The sequence below is a fragment of the Schistocerca cancellata genome, chromosome 2, assembly GCF_023864275.1.
Source record: "Schistocerca cancellata isolate TAMUIC-IGC-003103 chromosome 2, iqSchCanc2.1, whole genome shotgun sequence".
Lineage (NCBI taxonomy): Eukaryota > Metazoa > Arthropoda > Insecta > Orthoptera > Acrididae > Schistocerca > Schistocerca cancellata.
The window spans coordinates 787062585-787084173 of NC_064627.1; the positions used below are offsets into that span (position 1 = coordinate 787062585).

The 21589-nt window shown below is 39.5% G+C and overlaps 1 protein-coding gene across 1 annotated transcript in view; it reads right to left on the bottom strand.

Moving 5' to 3' along the window:
* LOC126162645 (ATP-binding cassette sub-family C member 4-like) overlaps window positions 1–21589 on the bottom strand; it is a 335428-nt gene that overhangs the window by 35881 nt on the left and 277958 nt on the right. The window contains exons 18-21 of the mRNA XM_049919282.1: window positions 9289–9439; window positions 8963–9069; window positions 8198–8321; window positions 5670–5843 (exon numbers count right to left, since the gene is read on the bottom strand). Coding sequence (XP_049775239.1) covers window positions 5670–5843; window positions 8198–8321; window positions 8963–9069; window positions 9289–9439 — 556 coding nt within the window. The remainder of the gene's footprint in view (window positions 1–5669; window positions 5844–8197; window positions 8322–8962; window positions 9070–9288; window positions 9440–21589) is intronic.

The window sequence follows — 21589 nt, forward strand, 5'->3', positions numbered from 1 at the left end:
CCTATGCCCATTCATTCTAATTGATAACTTAGTGGTAGTCATGCCAATGTAGAAGGCCGAACAGTGATTACATAGCAGCTGGTATATAATGTGTGTCATTTCACAGGTGGCTCTCCATTTGATAATACATGTTTTGCCAGTTAGAGGGCTGCTATAGGTGGTCATAGGAGGGTGTATAGGGCAAGTCTTGCAGTGGGAACAGTCATAGGGGTAGGAGCCATAGGGTAGGGAGATGGGTGCAGAAGGAGTATAGGATCTGACAAGACTATTGTGGAGATTGGGAGGGTGACCGAAAACTGTTCTAAGCATGGTGGGCAAAATTACAGACAGAATGGATCTCATTTCAGGGTATGATTCAAGGAAGTCATGGCCATGTTGAAGTAGCTGTTAACACATTCCACTCCAGGATAATACTGAGTTACCAATGGTGTGCTCCGAAGTTGTGTTTTGGAGGGATCAGCAGTACCAGGATTGGATGTGACGGCCAGGGAAATCTGCTTTTTAACTAGGCTGCTGGTGTAATTAAGTGTAGTGAAGCCTGAGGTGAGAATGGTGGTGTATTGCTGTTAGGAGTTTGCATCCAAACAAATATGTTTGTCTCAGAAGCCAAGGCTGTGTGGATAGGAGTGTTTGACATGGAAAGGATGGCAACTGTCAAAATGTAAGTACTGTTGTTTGCAGGTAGGTTTAATGTGGGCCGAAGAGTGCAGCTGTTGTTTGGTGAGGACGAGATCAACATCAAGGAAAGTGACACAGGATTTCGAATAGGACCATGTGAAATTTGATTGCGAGAAGGTATTCAGAGTTTCCATTAATTTTAGCAGGTCAGCCTCACCATAAGTGCATATTGTAAAGATGTCATCAATGTATCTAAAGCAAACCAGGGGCTAAAGACTCCAGAAAAGGACCTTCCAAGTGACACGTGAAAAGGTTGGCATAGGAAGGAGCCACCCTGGTCCCCAAGGCCATAACCCTGATGTGTTTGTATGTCTGCCCCTCATAGCTGTAGTAGTTGTCGGTAAGAATAAAGTTGATTTAGGTTAGTAAGAATGATGTCATAGGTTTGGAATCAGGTGGGAACTGACTGAGGAAACGTTCAGCAGCAGACAGATCATGTATGTGTGAAATGTCGGTATAGTGGGATGTGGCATCAATGTTGGCAAGAAAGATGTGTGGTGGAATGGGACAGGCAGGGATTGCAGATGATCTAGGAAATGGTTGGTATCTCTGATGGAGAAAGGAGGGGGGAGGGGAGTCTTTGTACTATAGGTTGCAGGTGTTGATCAACTAAGGCAGATATAAGTTCGAGGTACTTTGAAGCCAGCAACTATGCAACAGCCAGGATGATTGGATTTGTGGATCTTAGGAAGAAGGTAAAAGGTGGGGTGCGTGGTTTGGGTGGGGTGAGAAGTTCTATGGCTTGAGGTGTTAGTCCTTGTGAGGGGCCTGAGGTTTTAAGGAGGGACTGCATATCAGTTCAAATCATAGGGATGGGATGTTGATGGCAGATGCTGTATGTAGCAGTATCAGACAGCTGGCATAGACCTTCACTAAAATACTCCTTTCAGTAAAGTACTACAATGGTGGATCCTTTGTCTCCTGGCAGGATAATGATGGAGGCATCAGCTTTTAGGGAATGTAGAGCCTGGAGTTCTGCAGAGGACAGGTTAGGGTCATGTTTTAGGGGTCTGAGGAAGGGTTGTGAACCAATACTGGATGTGAGAAATTCTTGGTAGGCTTGTAAGGGATGAGTTTGAGGTAGTAGTGACAGATCAAGTTGGGATCGTGGTCTGCACTGTTCAAGACAGGGTTCAATGTCAGGTTTGCTGTTGGAAAGTGATATTTCCAAAGAATATTACCTGAAAAGGAAAGTAGGTCCTTCACTAAAGCAGCATGATGAAATGCAGGTTTTGGGCTTCCGTCCAGATTAAACCAACCAACAAACAACAGTACTTGCATATTAACAGTTTCCATCCTTTCCATGTCAAACGTTCCTTCCCATACAGACTTGGCATCCAAAGCAAATGTATTTGTTTGGATGCAGACTCTTTACAGCAATTTGCTAACATGCTCACCTCAGGCTTCACTGCAAGTAATTAACCTACCAGCCTAGTTACAAAGCAAATTTCCTGGGCCATCACATCCAATCCTGATACTGCTGATCCCTCGAAAAAACAACTTTGGAGCAAGCCATTGGTGACTCAATATTATCCTGGTCTGGAATGTGTTAATCAGCTACTTCAACAGGGCCATGACTTCCTAAAAACACTTAGAACAGTTTTCCGTCACCCTCCCAATCTCCACAATATTCTTGTGAGACCCTATGCTCCTTCTGCTCCCATCTCCCTACCCTATGGCTCCTACCCCTGTGACTATCTCCACTGCAAGACTTGCCCTATGCATCCTACCACCAAATTATCAATTAGGATGAATGGGCATAGGCAGAGGGTGTATACTGGCATCTCAGAATATCCTGTTGCTGAGCACACTCTACAAAATGACAACATGACTTCAGCACCTGTTTCACCACACATGCCATCTAGATTGTTTTCCAGACATCAGTTTCTCAGAACTCCACAGGTGGGAACTAGTACTACAATATGTCCACGGTTCTCACCACCTGTTAATTTCTTCCGTCACAGCATTTCTTCACAGTAACTACTCTTTGCTTCACTCCATTTTAGTGTTCTACATATTTCATTGTCTTACCCATCTATTTTTTACCTCCCACTATCCACCTCTGCAACGTACAACGCACTCAGCTTTTCACTCTTATTAACTCATGCATAATGTCTAAGCAGTAACCACTGTCTGCATATTACTGTGTATTCCACCTTTAAGCTCTCAGGTTTTCAAATCTTATCTGATGCAGTCCCCAACAATCAGTCTTTCCTTTTCATCCTAAGAGTAAGTCTCCCCTGGCATGCAGTTCTGGGTGACTTTCCCAAAATCTACCCCTTTTTCAGACCTCTCCAGTCTTTTTTTTTCACCACTCTTTCTTCCCCTTTAACCCTTCTTCCTGAAGAAGGAGCCACTGGCTCGGAAAGCTTCCCAAATTATTTCTTTTATGTGTGTGTTCTGCCACTGCTTGATGAGTAGATTTTTATCCGTCCAGCTAAATAATTAAGAGCAGAGTTTAGAGCTTTTGTGCTCCGTTTTCAACTCCAGTCTTAGGTGCTTTTTTTGTGTTGTCACACAAGTACAAGACATCAATATTTTTTGTGACATCATGTAACACAATGGAATTAGTCATTTCAAATCTTATTAAAATAGATTTTATCATCACCAATCTTATATACCTTGTTTACTTAACAAGAACTGAAAATGAAAAATAAGTGAGAGCCTGTATTTAAATTTTTGCTTTTACTTTTACCTTCCAGGTAGATATCTATTTATAAAAACATTCAAATCATAAAAATTGACAGCACTACAAGAAATGTCAGTATCATTAGTGAAAGCAATGTCTTTACATTTCTAAATGCCTCGCGATCTGACTATAATTTCACTGCAAACCACACATCTTACTCCTAAAATTTGAGCAAGTAGAACATATCTTTCTTTGGGCTGCTTTAAACCACTCAATGCATTACTAGAAAGTTTTGGACAGATATGATCTGGTTCCAAAGACGTTTTTAGTTCTCAAACACCTATAATGCATATATGCAGTCTGAAGCAACGAATAGCTGGACAAGTGGTTTTAGGCGCTTCAGTCAGGAACCGTGCTGCTGCTACGGTCGCAGGTTCGAATCCTACCTCAGGGATGGATGTGTGTGATGTCCTTAGGTTAGTTAGTTTTACGTAGTTCTAAGTCTAGGGGACTGATGACCTCAGATGTTCAGTCCCATAGTGCTTAGAGCCATTTGAAGCAACGAATGACAATCTGTACCAAGATTGAGATTCAAACCTCAGTCTTCCGCTCAGTAGACAGATGCGTCAACCACACCACCACCCTAACACAGTGGCTCTGAACAACTACACAGACTACCCTAGTGCGCCTCCTTCCTCTCTCTAAATGCCCATTCATGCCTCAGTCCACTTGGAATTCCCCCTAAACTCAAACAGAATTGCAGAGACTCCCCAGCTATGTTGGAATAGTACCTCAGCATCGAAATAAATGGGGGGACCCTGCCTGAAATCTGGGCATAGGTGCTTCAATCAAATGAAACAATAATGCTCTATGTCTGTGTTTCAGGGAGGATCCCCCATTTTGTTCAGTGCTGAGATGCTACTCCCATACAGTTAGTAAGCCTCTGCAATGCTTAGACTTCATGGGGCATATCGAGTGAGATGAAGCGTGAAAGGGAATTTGGGTTGAGGAGGCAGGCATGCTAGATAATCTGTGCAGTTGCAAAGCCACTGCCTCATGAGCAGAAAGGTTTGAATATTACTGGCCTCGGTACAAATTTTCATTGTCGCTTCAGTCTGCATAAATACATCATAGACATGATTTACAGGCTGAATATAAATGTTTTAATTGCATTTGTAATACTTTTGTCTTGGTTGGGGAGTGCTTTAAGAGATTTCATTCCTTATGTGACATGTTTTAAACAGTGATAGGCGTGTGCTACAAATAACACCAGTGACAGCCCAAAACCACAACAAAAACTTACAATTCAGTAATAATGAGCAACTGAACTGGTAGATATTGCCACATTTATGAAAAATATCACTCTTTACGAGTGTCAATTGAAACTACTTGATAGGGATACTAGTATACAGCACACATAAATATGCATGTGAAACACGTAATGGTGAGTTATAGTCATCACAACAATTTTACATACAAATATCTCTAAGTATAACTATGCAAGTGGATGAAATGTATCCATAAAAACACTTGGAAGAGACATGGGAGTGCTGAATTTGGGCTATATAATCAATGAAATGTTATGCAAATGTTTTGCACAATACAAAATAATCAGAACTAAACTAAATTCATAAATAATTGTTTTAACATTGACATTTTTCTTAGTTCGCTTATGGTCTCTCCGCTTCTTGTTCTACTTGAGATCCATAATTCAGTACCTGTAACACGTATCTTACGTGAAAGAATTGTTTTATCTTTACAGTTTGTAAGAAATTCTTTGCCAAAGTTGTGAAAGTACTTTCTGGTTTCTGCTCTGAGCTTTCAATTAATTCGTGTCGTTGGAATCCAAAAAGTTGAATTTAACATGTTTCATTGTTTTGGTAACAGTCCAATTTTCACTTCTTGTAACAACTCAATCGATATGTGCTAGATATTTTAAACTTAATAATTCTTTTATTACCAGGATTAGTCTCATATTTTTGCTACAAGTCTGTTACAATGAGTCTCATTTTCACTGAATTAATTTACATTAGTTGTCTACAAATGTGCTCTGAAAACAAATCTGGAGGCCTATTTTAGTTTCTTTAATTTCTTGATGCAGTAATTTGTGTAGTTTAGATATACACAAATCTTCATAATACGAAGTCTGGATTGGTGTATAAGTTTCTAGACATGATATAATGAGAAGTGAATATGGAAAACATTTCATTAAGGATAGATGTTATTTAAACATCCCAAAAATAGTAACTGGTAAATGAACTGAAACAAGAATGGTAATGATAGAAAAGGCACCATCACTTGCAAAACATACTTTTTTATAACAGTCAAAGGGAAGTTACAAACATCTAAATTTCATATTTACCTGGAGCAGAATCCAAAGCAGCTTCAGATGGGATCTTGGTGTACTCAAGGACCCTCTCCACTGATGTCATTTGACTGACAACTTCTGTCATTTGCATAATGCCATACTGAAGCATACCAGTCAGAATAAGTGACTGTGAAATAGCCAAGCCCACACCAGAACCACCAAATGAACCTGCAAAATTTGTGCAATGCCAGTTTGTTACGTTGCCATTGACAGTTCTGTTCTTCAAACAGTTTTTAAGGTTGCTACTAGTTTTGAAGTTTCATGTGTCATTCAGTGAGAAATGATAAACACTAGTTGATAATTATGCAGAGATTCCTCTAGAAATATCTGTTTTTTGTGTGTTACATACATAAAGATGTGAGATGAGAACAAAGAAGCATATATAATTTTCAGTGAATACAAGCAATTTATTTAGAGAATGAACAAGCTAATCAACGAGGAAAAAGAGTTCTGAACTTAGCAGAAACATACTAGGGGAAGTACGGAAATCTTGTTGTTCAGATGTTATATAAAGAGGAAAAAAAGCGATAAGCAACACTGGAGTAATGTAGTGAGTACGGAGCCGTAATAAAAAAAACTATATGATTTGTAAAAGCAAGGGGAATGAGCTATATGAAACAAAGACCGATTATGTCGTTCACGCTGCTATGGTCGCAGGTTCGAATCCTGCCTCGGGCATGGATGTGTGTGATGTCCTTAGGTTAGTTAGGTTTAAGTAGTTCTAAGTTCTAGGGGACTGATGACCACAGATGTTAAGTCCCATAGTGCTCAGAGCCATTTGTCGTTCACGAAGAAACGAGAACAGTAAACAGAGGCCATTCCCGTGACACAACCTGCTGTGATAATAACTGAAAGATGATGAGGAAAAACTGAGGGGCAGAAGAGAAGTACTGCAAAATTTGGGTTGTAAGCAAGTGAAAAATCGTCTTCTACGTATTCTATTTGCTCTTTTGAGCTATAACTGGAATTATTTTTTAATGCTCTATATTAAAAAAGAAGAAATGTAATCACCGTGTATGCATTATCCACTTTCATTGTGAACCAGCGACACTTTCTCACGGAAATTTACAAATAAAAGTCTTACATCTCTTATTTCTGCGCAGATGCAGTCCATGTACAACTGTGTTTACACTGGATAATACTTTTGGATCCGTTCCTAACTAATCTAAAATTAGTTGTACAGTATTTAAGGTTGGACGATAAAAGCGTTAAAACTCAGTATCTGCTTAGGCAGTGCATGAATGCATATTGCAATGGCCGCCCAGACATTATGTGACCATATCGCATCCCGGCAAGAACAGCAACACAACTCAAAAACGCAATACTTGAGAAAACTCGACGTACATAATTCTATGGAACTTGTATTGAAACATTATTTGTTGCCTTAAATGTCAAGTAAGTATTGTTGCTAGTAAATTGCATTACATTTTTCGTGCAGGTTAGGGCACTTCACACTTATTTTTCAGTGACATAAACTAAAAATTGCTGTTATTTGACTTGCGCCACTTTTATTGCCGAGGTGCGATATGACACCGGTGTTTCGAATCATCTGCATGTCATTATTAGAGGGAAATCAAACATGATGTATTCCCTCGCATTGACGCTCCGGAATTGTTTTATGATATGCAGAATACTGAATGATGCTAGATTGTTAATCCGCCACCTTGACATTGGCAACTGAGGCCTTTCACACCTTTCGCGCGCATGCACAACTGCGTCTACCGGTATGTCAAAACAGTTCCTACTACTTGTCGACTGTTCGCAGGCCAGTGAGCATCTATAAATTTCAAGGAAGGGGAATATGTAACATTTTATTTCATTTCCATGTCACCATTCCTATCTGAAAACTTTGCAACAGTTTAGCACTTTTCACTCAAAAATCTCCATGCGGGGTTATTTTACGAGTACACGCCCAATGACAATGGTGGTCTGTTGTGTTTTTCAATACAGGATTAAACAGAAATAGCTCCAGGTTTTCAGAATATGCTTGCGAGAAAACTACAAAACATACAAAAAATGACACGTATCAGTAGTTAGAGCATCCTCCCAAATTTCGATGCGGAATACGTGCTGGGAAGCAGCTGCAGAACACACGATCAGGAGGCAGGCGTGTCACAATATGTAGACAAACCTTACGCTCTGTATTGTCGCATCGAATTTGTACGCGCCTGCAGATATGTTATCCAGTGAATAGATTTATATAAAGTGCTGCTGTCGTAACGGCAGCAGAGACTGCGCGCACTTGTTGACATCCGCTGTCTCACAAAAGGTGCCCGTATTGAGTACTTGTAACATGACTTAAAATCCTGAAAGATCCTCCATCCATTGATTGTTTCTTTTCTGTATGTCCTGTAGTTTACATGTGGTACCCTTCTGAAACCCTGGAGGTAATTATGAGTAATCCAGTATTGTGACCCTGTGAAATAGTGTACGGTGTGAACAGCTTAAATTTAAGGAAATCTAAATCAACAAATGCTACAGAACATTAGCAAGTACGTTAACAATTTGCGAAGAGCTCTCACCTGCTGACAGAGCAAGGAAACTGTACGTGACAATGGCAACGAAAATGCTGCTCAGGAAGTCCAGCCATATGCCGAGAGCTGATCCGTTGGTCACGTACAGGAACCAAGCCGACGTATGACGATCCTAAACAAGACGAGAAGGTTGTTTTAATCAGTGCACGATACCCGCAAAAAGTTGTCAGGTAATCTTCGTGATGAGATGGTTATGGGAGGAAACAGAAGAACTCAAAAATAAAGACATATCTTTACAGGTTCTCAGTTGATACTTTGTCAGTTTCTCAATAATGTAACCGATTTGGCGCTTGAAATCGCAAACAGTTTTGGAAACACGATGTAATGTTACTTCCGCGCAAGAAAAATTTGTATCCTGAAGCACGAACCGTTGAGTCTGGCACAGCAGCAAGCTATTTGTACCGGATACCGAAGATTGGTAACCGGATACACCACGAACACTATTTACTTGAGAAAAGGGTTGGCTTTGAAACTGAAATTATTAAAAGAATACTGAATACTAAAGATTTACTTGTCCTTCCTTTTATTCTTGATTACGTAGAATCTATTATGTTGTGCTATCACCTCAGTCAGTAAAGAATCTCGTCAGCCTATCCTTTGCTTTCGTCTTGGCACATACGATTGGCTGTTGTTATGATTAGTCCAGTCTTTGCTTCTTTTCAGTGTCACAGGCAATGATGATTGCCCAAGTCTGCCTTTATGAATCCGTCGTGCTAAAGACCTACAGACTATAAATAACAATCAGTTACATACCTGGTGACTGTCAAATTCCTTCATGACGATGTCCTGGATGCCTGAAGCTCTTATTGTTGACAACCCGTTAAGGGTGTCGGAAAGATGAGAAAACATGGGACTTCGCCCTGGAACAAAAAACAAAGATAACTAAGTAGTGACTTTCCGAAAACAGTGACGTTTGTCACAAAATATCTACAGAAATAGGCTCTTTTTGTATAAACATTAACTGTCGTAATGTGAAAGAGGAAAAACACTGCAACAGGGCATGAGGTAATTAAGAATAACAGTAAATGACTGCTGTTTCTAGTGGAAAATAGAAAGACACATTCTGGCCCTGTACTTACGAATTCCTTCCAGTCTTTTAACATTTCTCCCAGTAGTCATAAAAAGTCTAGCCACGTAAACGAATAAAGCTCCGACAATGACCATGGGAACAATGAGAATGTAGTTCACAACGAGAACCATAGCCAAAATTCCACAAAGCACCAGGTAAATCTGAAACAAGACAATAATTATGTACACAGCAATCGTCTTACTTTTACGAGCAAGGTATACGGTTACCTTTCAGGTAGAACAGGGCTTAGCATTTCCTAAATCTCAATACTAAATGAGTACCACCACCAGCAAAAATTTTGTGTATTTCCAACAGTCTCTGTGTTGTAAATCATATTTTTCTCTCTTATGTTTATCTAACTGCAATGACATCTTGGAGATGAACCAATAACGTTTATTTTTTTAACTGCTTAAGACATATTTCTAATATTCTAAGACGAGACCGATTGTTTCCTCTGTTGCTATGTTTGAGAGGAAGAAAGAAAGTGTATACATCTTAAAGAATCTCGAGGTCGTTAAAGCATTGTCTGAAACGGAGGAAAACGAGATGGAGTAGCGTTTGGCCTTTCATTCCCATGTTTAGCCACCCTTTATGCAACCTAAGTCTGGATGTCAGGCGGCAATAGAAGGTCCACTCCACTCGAATAAAATACTGACAAGGGAACCTCCCCATCGCACCCCCCTCAGATTTAGTTATAAGTTGGCACAGTGGATAGGCCTTGAAAAACTGAACACAGATCAATCGAGAAAACAGGAAGAAGTTGTATGGAACTATGAAAAAAATTAGTAAAATATACGAACTGAGTAGTCCATATGCAAGATAAGCAACATCAAGGAGAATGTGAGCGCTCAGGAGCGCCGTGGTCCAGTGAGCCGGCACGGTAGCTCACCGTGTTCGGTCAGAGGGTTATGTGCCCTCTGTGATAAAAAAAATCTGAGTTAATCGATCATCAACGAACTTAAACGGATGACTTATGACGTCCGCCCCGAGTAGACACAACGAACAGAAGCGAACAAAATGAGATAAAAAAAATTAAAAAAAGAGTGGTTAGCGTGAGTAACTGCGATACGAGAGGTCCTTGGTTCAAGTCTTCCCTCGATTGAAAATTTTACTTTCTCTATTTTCGCAAAGTTATGATCTGTTCGTTCGTTCATTGACGTCTCTGTTCACTGTAATAAGTTTAGTGCCTGTGTTTTGCGACCGCACCGCAAAACCGTGCGATTAGTAGACGAAAGGACGTGCCTCTCCAGTGGGAACCGAAAACATTTGATCGCAAGGTCATAGGTCAACCGATTCCTCCACAGGAAAACACGTCTGATATATTCTATACGACACTGGTGACGGCATGTGCGTCACATGACAGGAATATGTTGTCGACCCACCTAACTTGTACACTTAGCGAATGGGTAAAAAGATTCTTCTACCTTGCCCGATTTAGGTTTTCTTGTGGATGTGATAATCACTCCCAAAAAAGTGATGAAAACATAAGAGTTTGACACATAAACTGAAAATAAAAAACTAAATTTTTCACTCCAGGGAAGACTTGAACCTAGGATCTATTGTTCTGTAGTTGCTCTCGCTAACCACGGGACCACGGCGCTCCTAGACGTTCGTTTGCCTTGATGTTGCATATCTTCGAATGGACTACTCAGTTTGTATATTTTACTAATTTTTTTCATAGTTCCACACAACTTCTTCCTGTTTTCTCGATTGATCTGTGTTCAGTTTTTCAAGGCCTATCCAATGTGCCAACTTATAACTAAATCTGAGGGGGGTGCGATGGGGAGGTTCCCTTGTTCAGTTTTTCAAGGCCTATCCAATGTGCCAACTTATAACTAAATCTGAGGGGGGTGCGATGGGGAGGTTCCCTTGTAAGTACAGTCATAACTATTGCGTTATATCGCTCAGTTTTATTGCACGAAATACATACACGCAGGAAGCATTTATTTGGAGACTGCAACTAGTTACGTGAATCGTGTAAAGAAACAGGACAACTATGCAGTGTACATGAAACATGTTTGCTATCTCTGGTGCGTGACTCCCGAAAGTTTGCCCAGAACATCCGTTCTCAGCAACTTCCAATCTAGTCAGAGCGATTTCCAGCTGCTTACGTATAACACGTAGTATCCGAGAAGAATATTCAAAGAGGAGTCGCATTTTCACTGGAGGAAGTGTTTGAACAGTAAAACAACTGCACCCTACCTTCAAATTAACTTCGTTGGTTTCTATTAATTATTTGTAATTCAGGTTCTGCTACATTTCAAGGATTAGAAGTTCCCTTTAAGATTTTTAGCTAAATTTCTCAATAAAGTGATTTGTTTCACAAGGAGAGAAAAACCTGGGATAAGATTTATTTCTTGCAGCTGCTCGAAAGTTAGTGTCTGGAACTTTTCTCTTGCCGAGATTATGTCACTAATAGAATCAGGTAACAAATTTTACGATAAACGCAGAAAACATGCACTACTGTTTAAGGGGAAAAGCAATTGGAACACGTTGTGACAAAGTACAATATGCGCTAAAGGCCCGTCCACACGCAACGATCTGTCTGCGCAAATGACTGCGCACATCACATCTGCGCAGACAGATCGTTGCGTGTGGACAGAAGATTTGCACCAACCTCAGGTGTGTGCAAACCTGGAAGTTGGAGTTGGAGGTTTGAGCGAAACCTCTCAAATCTGTGGGTTCAAACCACATCTGCGCAGACAAGTTGGAGCGTGTGGACAGGAGATCGCCACAAATCTGGCCCGAAACAGCTGTTTGCTCAGTCTAGTGTTTGTGCGCACAGGGCATTAAAATGGCTGATAGTCGTCAGTGTTCTCGAGAGTTTGTAAGTGAATTCATTGAAATATATAGAAACCACCCATGTCTATGGAAGATTAAAGTAAAGAATACAGTGACTGAGACAAAAAGACAGCAGCATACAATGCTCTAATTGAAAAATTGCGGGTATTATTTCACTCAACTCTTGTTTCGATATTGCAGTTGAAAATTCCAAATCCTTGTAGCTCCTTCCTGTTGCTAGGAATCTTAATGTTACCGCCAGCCGTTCATGAGGAGAAATTGCCCTTCTCTATACAAGTATTTTTTCTCATAATATGAGAGGTTACAAGCTTTAAGAGATAATTATAAGTTTCGACATCCATCCGCAAATAATTTCGCCAGTCGTTAGGTTCGCCCTGTAACTCTCGCAGTAAATTTACGTGAGAAAACTGCTTTCGCTTTAGCAGCCACTGTCTATACCATTTTGACCGCTTTCTCTGTTTCCTGCGGTTGGTCTGAATGTTTTTTGCAACACAAGTTGCGAACACAGACCACGACAGAACTTCCTCCATTTATATATTTCAAAATGACTGAATTAAATTTTTGACGTTTACGGGGAGCGTAGTCGCTTGCCACTGATATTTCTTTTTTACACCGACAGATGGCGGGCGAGTAATAGATTGGGGTTTGTGTCGTGTGAACACACCACATTTGCAGCGATCTTTTGATGTACGGACATCTGCGCCGATGTCTGCGCGGACAGATCGTTGCGTGTGGACCGGGCTTAACACGAAGTTACGGCACAGCAATCGACTTCGTGCGAGCTGTTTTTACATCTCGATCGATTAATATCGAACATTTCCTTAGGATAAACTGGTCAATCTGCGGAGAAAGTGGGAAACAGTGCCATAATCACGTAAGTATTTAATGCAATTATGGAATAAAGATATTGCGATTAACATATTGCTATAAAAGTTTATAAATTGCGCGTCGAAATACGATATGCACAAAAGTTGTAAACTACTGTAATTCTCAAAAAGACACGTTTAATCACGATTGTCTGAAAAATGTTACTACTGTAAAAATGTGAGGAAGCATAAATAAAGTCCGCAGTTGCATAGCAAGAATTTTGCGCGGTGCTAGTCAAAGTTTGAAAATAGCCAGTTTATCACGACAACCAAAAGTTTTGATTCAATCAATGAATGAATGGAGAACCGACACGAAATGATGGAATCTTGAGCTTCGGTATGAATTTATCTGACATACATTTTTCTGCTCGTAGTCATAGGGAAAATCAGTTCTAAGGTACATGACCTTGATTAGAATGCATAGTGCAGTGTTATGTTTACGTTGTTGATGGCGGCGGCAGAATATGAAACGATGTACCAGCTCTTATCATACACCCCTAAAATAGAAAAAAAGGGTTCTTCCGATCAGATCTTAGAGCCCTCGTACGACGGATGAAGTGAAACCTGCTTCACTTTAGGGGAGACTGCATACAGGTTTAGATATTGCAGTAGTACGTCAGCGTGCAGATTTCTGGATCATGAACTGTTTACCGCAAATTCTCCCGTTCTTGGCAGACATATGCATGTGACCAGAAAAATCTACCTCCGCCAAGATACATACTAGGTGCCAGAAACAGATCTGCAGACAGGGCGTGGTTGTGTACTGACCTAGCGAAAGAAATGTTTGGTAGGAGTTGGGGCAAGTCCATGCTGAATTAAGGTCTGCAGAGTTTCCAGAAATTCTTTGATCAGAGTATTTCTTTCCACGAGGTCCTGCCTTACTTGTTTCAGTACTAGATCCAATTCTCCTCGTCAACCCTCCGACCCGTTTTAGTAAGGCAGCAACACGCAGGATGCCATCGTGCTAGCAACAAGCGATTTACAAGAATCTTTCAGTAATCGAAACAACCCTTGCTTGAAATGTTCCACAGCATTCTAAACTTTGTTTTAAGAAGTCTTTCTACGCATAGTCTTCCGGTATTTCACCTGCCACTTCTGGCGCAGTGCCGCGTCCGCCTTATATGTTCTGAAGGCGAAACTCCGGAATATTCCCGTTAAGTTTTTGCCCTTCAAAGCACCCGTAAGCGGTAACGGAAATCATTTGGTTTTCTTTACCTATGCGAAATGTCTTAAGTGATTTAACTAAGTACAAATATACGGAATGTGCACGGCAAATATGATATCTACTAGGTGATTCGTGATGATGCTACAAACTTTCAGGAATGGTAGAAAATCAATTTCAGCTAAGGAACCCCGGTTCCTGAAACGGACAAGTGGGAAGTTATAAGCGAAAACAGTTCGCATGCCTCTGACAGTGCTTTGCGTTCCGTATTTTGGAGGAGACAGAATGGACCAAACCAAGAAAAAAAAAGTCAACTTCATCACGGAAACAGTCTGAATAGACTATAAGGGTGCTGCAGGGGAGGTTCTGCTGAAAACATAAGTTAAAAAAAAAATCGATAGGTTCCGCAATTTCCGAGTAATTTAGCACTGAAGTTAGCGAATCAGTTCGTCGTACGCTCAAATTCAAGTAGCAAACGTAGCTTTTTCTCGGTGACTTGAATTTAACCCATTTTACTGGTAATAAGCATCTGAACAAGTGGTAATTCACAGGCCCACAGATATCTGTGCGTTAACCGGGGTATCTGCTCCGGGCGACAATTTCAGGGGGCATCAAATTCATATTCTTAAAGAAATAAACGCCTACTATCCAGGGCTTGTTGGTCTATTGACTGTTGGTTTTTGCTCACATTCCAGGTTGATTTCTGAACGAATCATAAGTTGATTTTTGAATATGTGTATAGTGTACGTGATGTCTCTGCCAGGGGAATCTAGAAATAAAAATCTTTCCCGCAGACAAAAGGGAACGGGGCTATGCGAGCTGGTCGAAGGAGCTAAGCCGAGTAAACCTGAACGGGTGAATGCCAACTGCTGTTTGTTTATACGGTTGACGGCGTGCGAATGGTCAGTGTTGTTATAATTATAAGCGAAATCCGTAGATTCAGACAACTTGCGTGAAACAAACGACTAACAGGAATAACATGTAAGAAGATTCCATATTAATCTTCTCGGTGTATCCAGGAAAATGAAATTTTGACAGAAAATTTTTGTCAGATCGTTAAACTGTTGCACAGTCCCCGGTTAGCAGTCGCTTTAAGTTCTATTCTCAGAATAGCCCGGCAAACGCGTTTTACCAAAATATAGTAACGTCTATCCGGAGAATAAACGCGGGATAACTAAACTTGTGATTCTGGCAGGGTTAATGAAGATAACCGGTTAATAAGTTTTGACAATGGCAGTAATAGTTACAAAATTAGTAATGACAAGATTTTTTGTTAGAACGAGGAAGGAGAAGAAACGAGAACATCATACAAATTACATGGAAGAATATGACAATCCCAAACTTATATAAAAATTTCGTACTTTTCCATTTCATGATTGAGAAACTGGAGTATATGAATGACATGTGAAACTATTTCCTAACACAGAACTTTTTTCTTGTAGTACACCTAACAGGCATTTGATATTGGTACTTCGTGAATTATATTCTGTCGTGTTACTTACTGTATGTAAAGGAGGTAGATAAAAATGACCGAACAGTCTCGCTTATTTGGCATGTGTTACAATTGCTGATACTGCGTGAAGAGTTTGACAGAGCACTGAAAGACCTGAGTCGAAACAAGGCCCCGGGAGTAGATAACATTCCATTAGAACTACTGACAACCTTGGGAGAGCCAGTCCTGACAAAACTCTACCATCTGATGAGCAAGATGTATGAGACAGGCGAAATACCCTCAGACTTCAAGAAGAATATAATAATTCCAATCCCAAAGAGAGCAGGTGTTGACAGATGTGAAAATTACCGAACTATCAGTTTAATTAGTCACGGCTGCAAAATACTAACGCGAATTCTTTACAGACGAATGGAAAAACTAGTAGAAGCCAACCTCGGGGAAGATCTGTTTGGATTCCGTAGAAATATTGAAACACGTGGGGCAATACTGACCCTACGACTTACCTTGGAAGCTAGATTAAGGAAAGGCAAACCTACGTTTCTAGCATTTGTAGACTTAGAGAAAGCTTTTGACAATGTTGAATACTCTCTTTCAGATTCTGAAGGTGGCAGGGGTAAAATACAGGGAGCGAAAGGCTATTTACAATTTGTACAGAAACCAGATGGCAGTTATAAGAGTTGAGGGGTATGAAAGGGAAGCAGTGGTTGGGAAGGGAGTGAGACAGGGTTGTAGCCTCTCCCCGATGTTATTCAATCTGTATATTGAGCAAGCAGTAAAGGAAACAAAAGAAAAATTCGGAGTAGGTATTAAAATCCATGGAGAAGAAATAAAAACCTTGAGGTTCGCCGATGACATTGTAATTCTGTCAGAGACAGCAAAGGACTTGGAAGAGGAGTTGAACGGAATGGACAGTGTCTTGAAAGGAGGGTATAAGATGAACATCAACAAAAGCAAAACAAGCATAATGGAATGTAGTCGAATTAAGTCGGGTGATGCTGAGGGAATTAGATTAGGAAATGAGACACTTAAAGTAGTAAAGGAGTTTTGCTGTTTGGGGAGCAAAATAACTGATGATGGTCGAAGTAGAGAAGATATAAAATGTAGACTGGCAATGGCAAGGAAAGCGTTTCTGAAGAAGAGAAATTTGTTAACATCGAGTATAGATTTAAATGTCAGGAAGTCGTTTCTGAAAGTATTTGTATGGAGTGTAGCCATGTATGGAAGTGAAACATGGACGATAAATAGTTTGAACAAGAAGAGAATAGAAGCTTTCGAAATGTGGTGCTACAGAACAATGCTGAAGATTATATGGGTAGATCACATAACTAATGAGGAGGTATTGAATAGGATTGGGGAGAAGAGAAGTTTGTGGCACAACTTGACTAGGAAGAAGGGATCGATTGGTAGGACATGTTGCGAGGCATCAAGGGATCACCAATTTAGCAGTGGAGGGCAGCGTGGAGGGTAAAAATCGTAGAGGGAGACCAAGAGATGAATACACCAAGCAGATTCAGAAGGATGTCGGTTGCAGTAGGTACTGGGAGATGAAGAAGCTTGCACAGGACAGAGTAGCATGGAGAACTGCATCAAACCAGTCTCAGGACTGAAGACCGCAACAACAACATACAATTGCTGCAATATTAGAAATGCCTATTTCGTTTTATCCAGCAGACAGTGACAAAATAGACGTAATCAACTTGAGAACCACACCAGCCTTGAGTACTGTTCGTATTAACAACTTTTTTCAGCGGTAGATAATGACATTTTGATTTTTCATGTATCAAAGCGTTTGACGAACTTTGATGAGGTAACAGGTTTTTTTTGCAGAAAGGAAAGCACGCCGTGTAAAGCTGTAGTAAATTACAGAGAAAAAAAATGTTGGGATATAAGGATTGAATAAATGTGTGCTGCTTTCTTTGTGTCTTGTCTTTTCTGGTTTCATGTTTAATGTATGTAATCTTATGTCATACAAAAGAGAAAGTTGTTAGCTAATAGGCAATAAAGAGCAAAAATTCTCTAAAGAGTTCTTATTCTCCCGGTTACAAATAATCACGCCCAGTATTAATTGTGAGATTTTTTTAAGGGAGGTAGGACGTCAAATCGGCCGACTGAGAGCAGGAGAAGCACCACATGGCATTTTAATTTCCACTGTCCTGAATATAGATTTGATGGCTTCCATTACAAAATTTACACATTTGAATCCCATAGACCGAAATACAGCGACGTGCACTTTGGCACACGTTATTAAGACCAAATAACATTCGGAAATATCGTGGATCCGAGGCTGCTCCGCCTTGATTCAACACTTTTTTAAAATTTCTTCCCCAAACTAGTTACAACGAAAACATTGCTGCCATCAGTGGGTTTCTTTATTCTAAAACGTGCAAAACTAGCATCGTTACAAAACATTACGAGAAAAGTTATTACTTGTGTACCGTTGGTTCCAGACACAGTACTGTGTGAAAAGTTTTACAATACCCTTTTACTTTTAAGTCACTGCGTAGTTCTACGTTTGTTGCCGTTTTTTCGGCATATTTTCTATGTTTATTGCCATTGTTTCGACACACAGCGTATCATCTGCAACGGTATCAGCGGCCGCTATTAACAAATATGAAAATGTTACTAACGAATACAAAAACTATTGGGAACCGCAGTAGTGTGGTGCATACAGTTTTAATGGGATCTAGGTTGTAACGTAATATGTCAAGTGCTCACCTTCGTTCGTTGCTCTGTAAACAGGGGGAAACATAACCTATTGTCTTGGGAGTATTTCAAAACATTACGCCATCTTGCTGTTCGCTTATATCGTGTATTGCGAGAAAGTTTTGAACGCTGTACTGTAGCGTGACTACTTCTGATCTAAGGTCTCTGTGTATGATAGGTGTGTGTGAGGTGTGTGTGTGTGTGTGTGTGTGTGTGTCAGTTCGTAATTAGAAGCAGTTAATAGTGTGTTGTTGTGAAGCGTTGTGTTTCCACGCATTACGTTTTTGCCTTCTGCTGCAGCCATTTGAAAGTAATAATTACCTTACATTGTTAGTTTACCATGTAAACTGTTGGGTTTCAGGTTGTGTAGATCAGTTTCGATATTTGTGTGTTTGTAGTGTTTATTTTTAAGTGTTCTGTGAAAGTGGGTTGTCTGCTGTCACTCTTCCGAGCTCTCATGTAGGCTACTCTGTGTACCTGCTTCAGAAGTTTCTGCTTGTGAGTCATAAGTATTGGGATTGATAGGAGTGGCATGTGAGTTGGTATTAGATTAGATTAGATTAGATTTACTTTCATTCCAATTGATCCGTAGTGAGGAGGTCCTCCAGGATGTGGAACATGTCAGAAAAACAACAATACATGACAAATATTTACAACTAAAACAAATAAGCTAATGTACCATTCCACAGGTCCCAAGTGGAATGATCGTCATTTTTTAATGAACACTAAGAGTCATTTTACAAATACTATTGCACTGAATTTAAAATAAAAAAGTGTTTTATTTATTTATAAGGTAATAAACATGTAATACAACTACTGTAATACTTATTTACAATGAACACATTACTGCACTGAAATGGTGCAGAAGTTAGATTATACTTACACACACACACACACACACACACACACACACAAAATTTTCAGTGAACACATTACTGCACTGAAATTGTGCATTAGTTATGTTGTACTTATATACAAATCAGTTGGTTTTACTAAGAAATTCATCAATGGAGTAGAAGGAGTTGGCCACCAATAAATCCTTTAGGCTTCTCTTAAACTGAATTTCATTGGTTGTTAAGCTTTTTATGGCTGCTGGAAAGTTCTTGAAAATGTGTGTTCCTGAATAATGCACACCTTTTTGTACAAGACTAAGTGACTTTAAATCCTTGTGAAGATTATTCTTATTTCTAGTATTGATTCCATGAATTGAGCTATTGGTTTGAAAAAGCGATATATTTTTAATGACAAATTTCATTAAGGAATAAATATATTGGGAAGCTGTAGTTAGTATCCCTAGTTCCCTAAACAGGCTTCTGCAGGATGTTCTTGAGATCACACCACATATAATTCTTACTGCACGTTTTTGTGCCCAGAAAACTTTAGCTTGGCTTGATGAATTACCCCAAAAAATAATCCCATATGACATTATGGAATGAAAGTAAGCATAGTATGCCAGCTTTTTCATTTTTATATCCCCTATGTCTGACAAAATTCGCATTGCAAACAGAGATTTGTTAAGACGCTTCAGCAGTTCTGTGGTGTGCTCCTCCCAGTTGAATTTATTATCAAGCTGTAATCCCAAGAATTTAACACTGTCCACTTCTTCTATCTTCTTGTCATCGTATGTTAGACATATACTCTTGGGACACCCCTTAGAAGTTCTGAACTGCATGTAGTGTGTTTTTTCAAAGTTTAGTGACAATGAATTGGCTAGGAACCAGTGATTAATGTCCACAAATATTTTATTGGCTGATCTTTCTAAGACTACACTTGATTTGCTATTTATTGCAATGTTGGTATCATCGGCAAACAAAACAAACTTGGCATCTGGTAATGTTACTGATGAAAGGTCATTGATATACACAAGAAAAAGTAAGGGCCCCAAAATGGAACCTTGTTGGACCTCACATGTAATTAGTTCCCAGTTGGATGATGCCTGATAGCTTGATACATGTCTCTTTCCTAATAACACCCTTTGTTTCCTGCCAGAGATATAAGATTTGAACCATTTTGCAGCATTTCCTTTTACACTATAATATTCTAGTTTACTTAAAAGGATATTGTGATTTACACAGTCAAATGCCTTTGACAGATCACAAAATATACCAGTTGCCTGCAATTTTTTGTCTAATGAATTAAGCACATTTTCACTGTAAGTGAAGATAGCCTTCTCAATATCAGAACCTTTTAGAAATCCAAACTGTGACTTTGGCAGTATGTTATTTGAGATAAGATGGTTATAAAGACATTACTTTTTCGAAAATTTTTGAGAATGCTGATAACAGTGAAATTGGACAGAAATTTGATGCTATTTCTTTATCTCCCTTCTTAAACAGTGGCTTAACTTCAGCATATTTCAGCCATTCAGGAAATATTCCACTGATAAACGACTGGTTACACAGATAGCTTAATATGTTACTTAGCTCAGAATCACATTCTTTACTTAACTTTGTTGATATTTCATCATACCCACTAGATGTTTTTGATTTTAAAGATTTTATGATGGACATTATTTATGTTGGGGTAGTGAGGGTCAAATTCATATTATGGAAGTTACTTGAAATGTCTGGTCTAAGGTAATCCATAGCAGCATCTACCAAACCTGACAACCCCATCTTTTCAGTAACAGTTATAAAATGTTTGTTAAAAAGTTCTGCAACACTATACACATCTGTCACCAATGTATCATTTACTCTTAATGCTATTTGTTCCTCTTCATGTCTGGTTCTACCGGTCTCCTCCACTATATCCCATATTGTCTTTATTTTGTTATCTAATATGACTTATCTTTTCCTTGTAATATATTTGCTTTGACATCCGTATTACAATCTTTAATATTTTGCAGTATTTCTTATAATGTGCTATAGCATCAACATTGGAAATGTTTCGGATTGACAGATACAGTTTTCTTTTTGTTTTACAAGATACCCCTATTCCTCGAGTAATCCATGGCTTCTTTGTAGACTTTCCTCTAACCTTGGTAAGTTTTGGGGGAAAGCAGTGTTCAAATAAGGTAAGCACTTCATTAGCAAAAATGTTATATTTTTCATTCATGCCATGAGCACTGTAAACATCACTCCAGTGAATGTCTCTGAGGAGTGTCCTAAAATAATCAATTTTTGGCTTGCTGATTACCCTCTTGAGCTCAGATTTAACAGACTTTATATCCTGTTCAGTACTAACATTTAACAGAAGGAACTGCATGTCATGGTCTGAGAGGCCATTGACTATTGGTTTTGTAATATAATTTTGTTCATTGGACTTTTCTATAAAAATGGAAATGTCGTGTGGCTAGGGCCTCCTGTCGGGTAGACCGTTCGCCTGG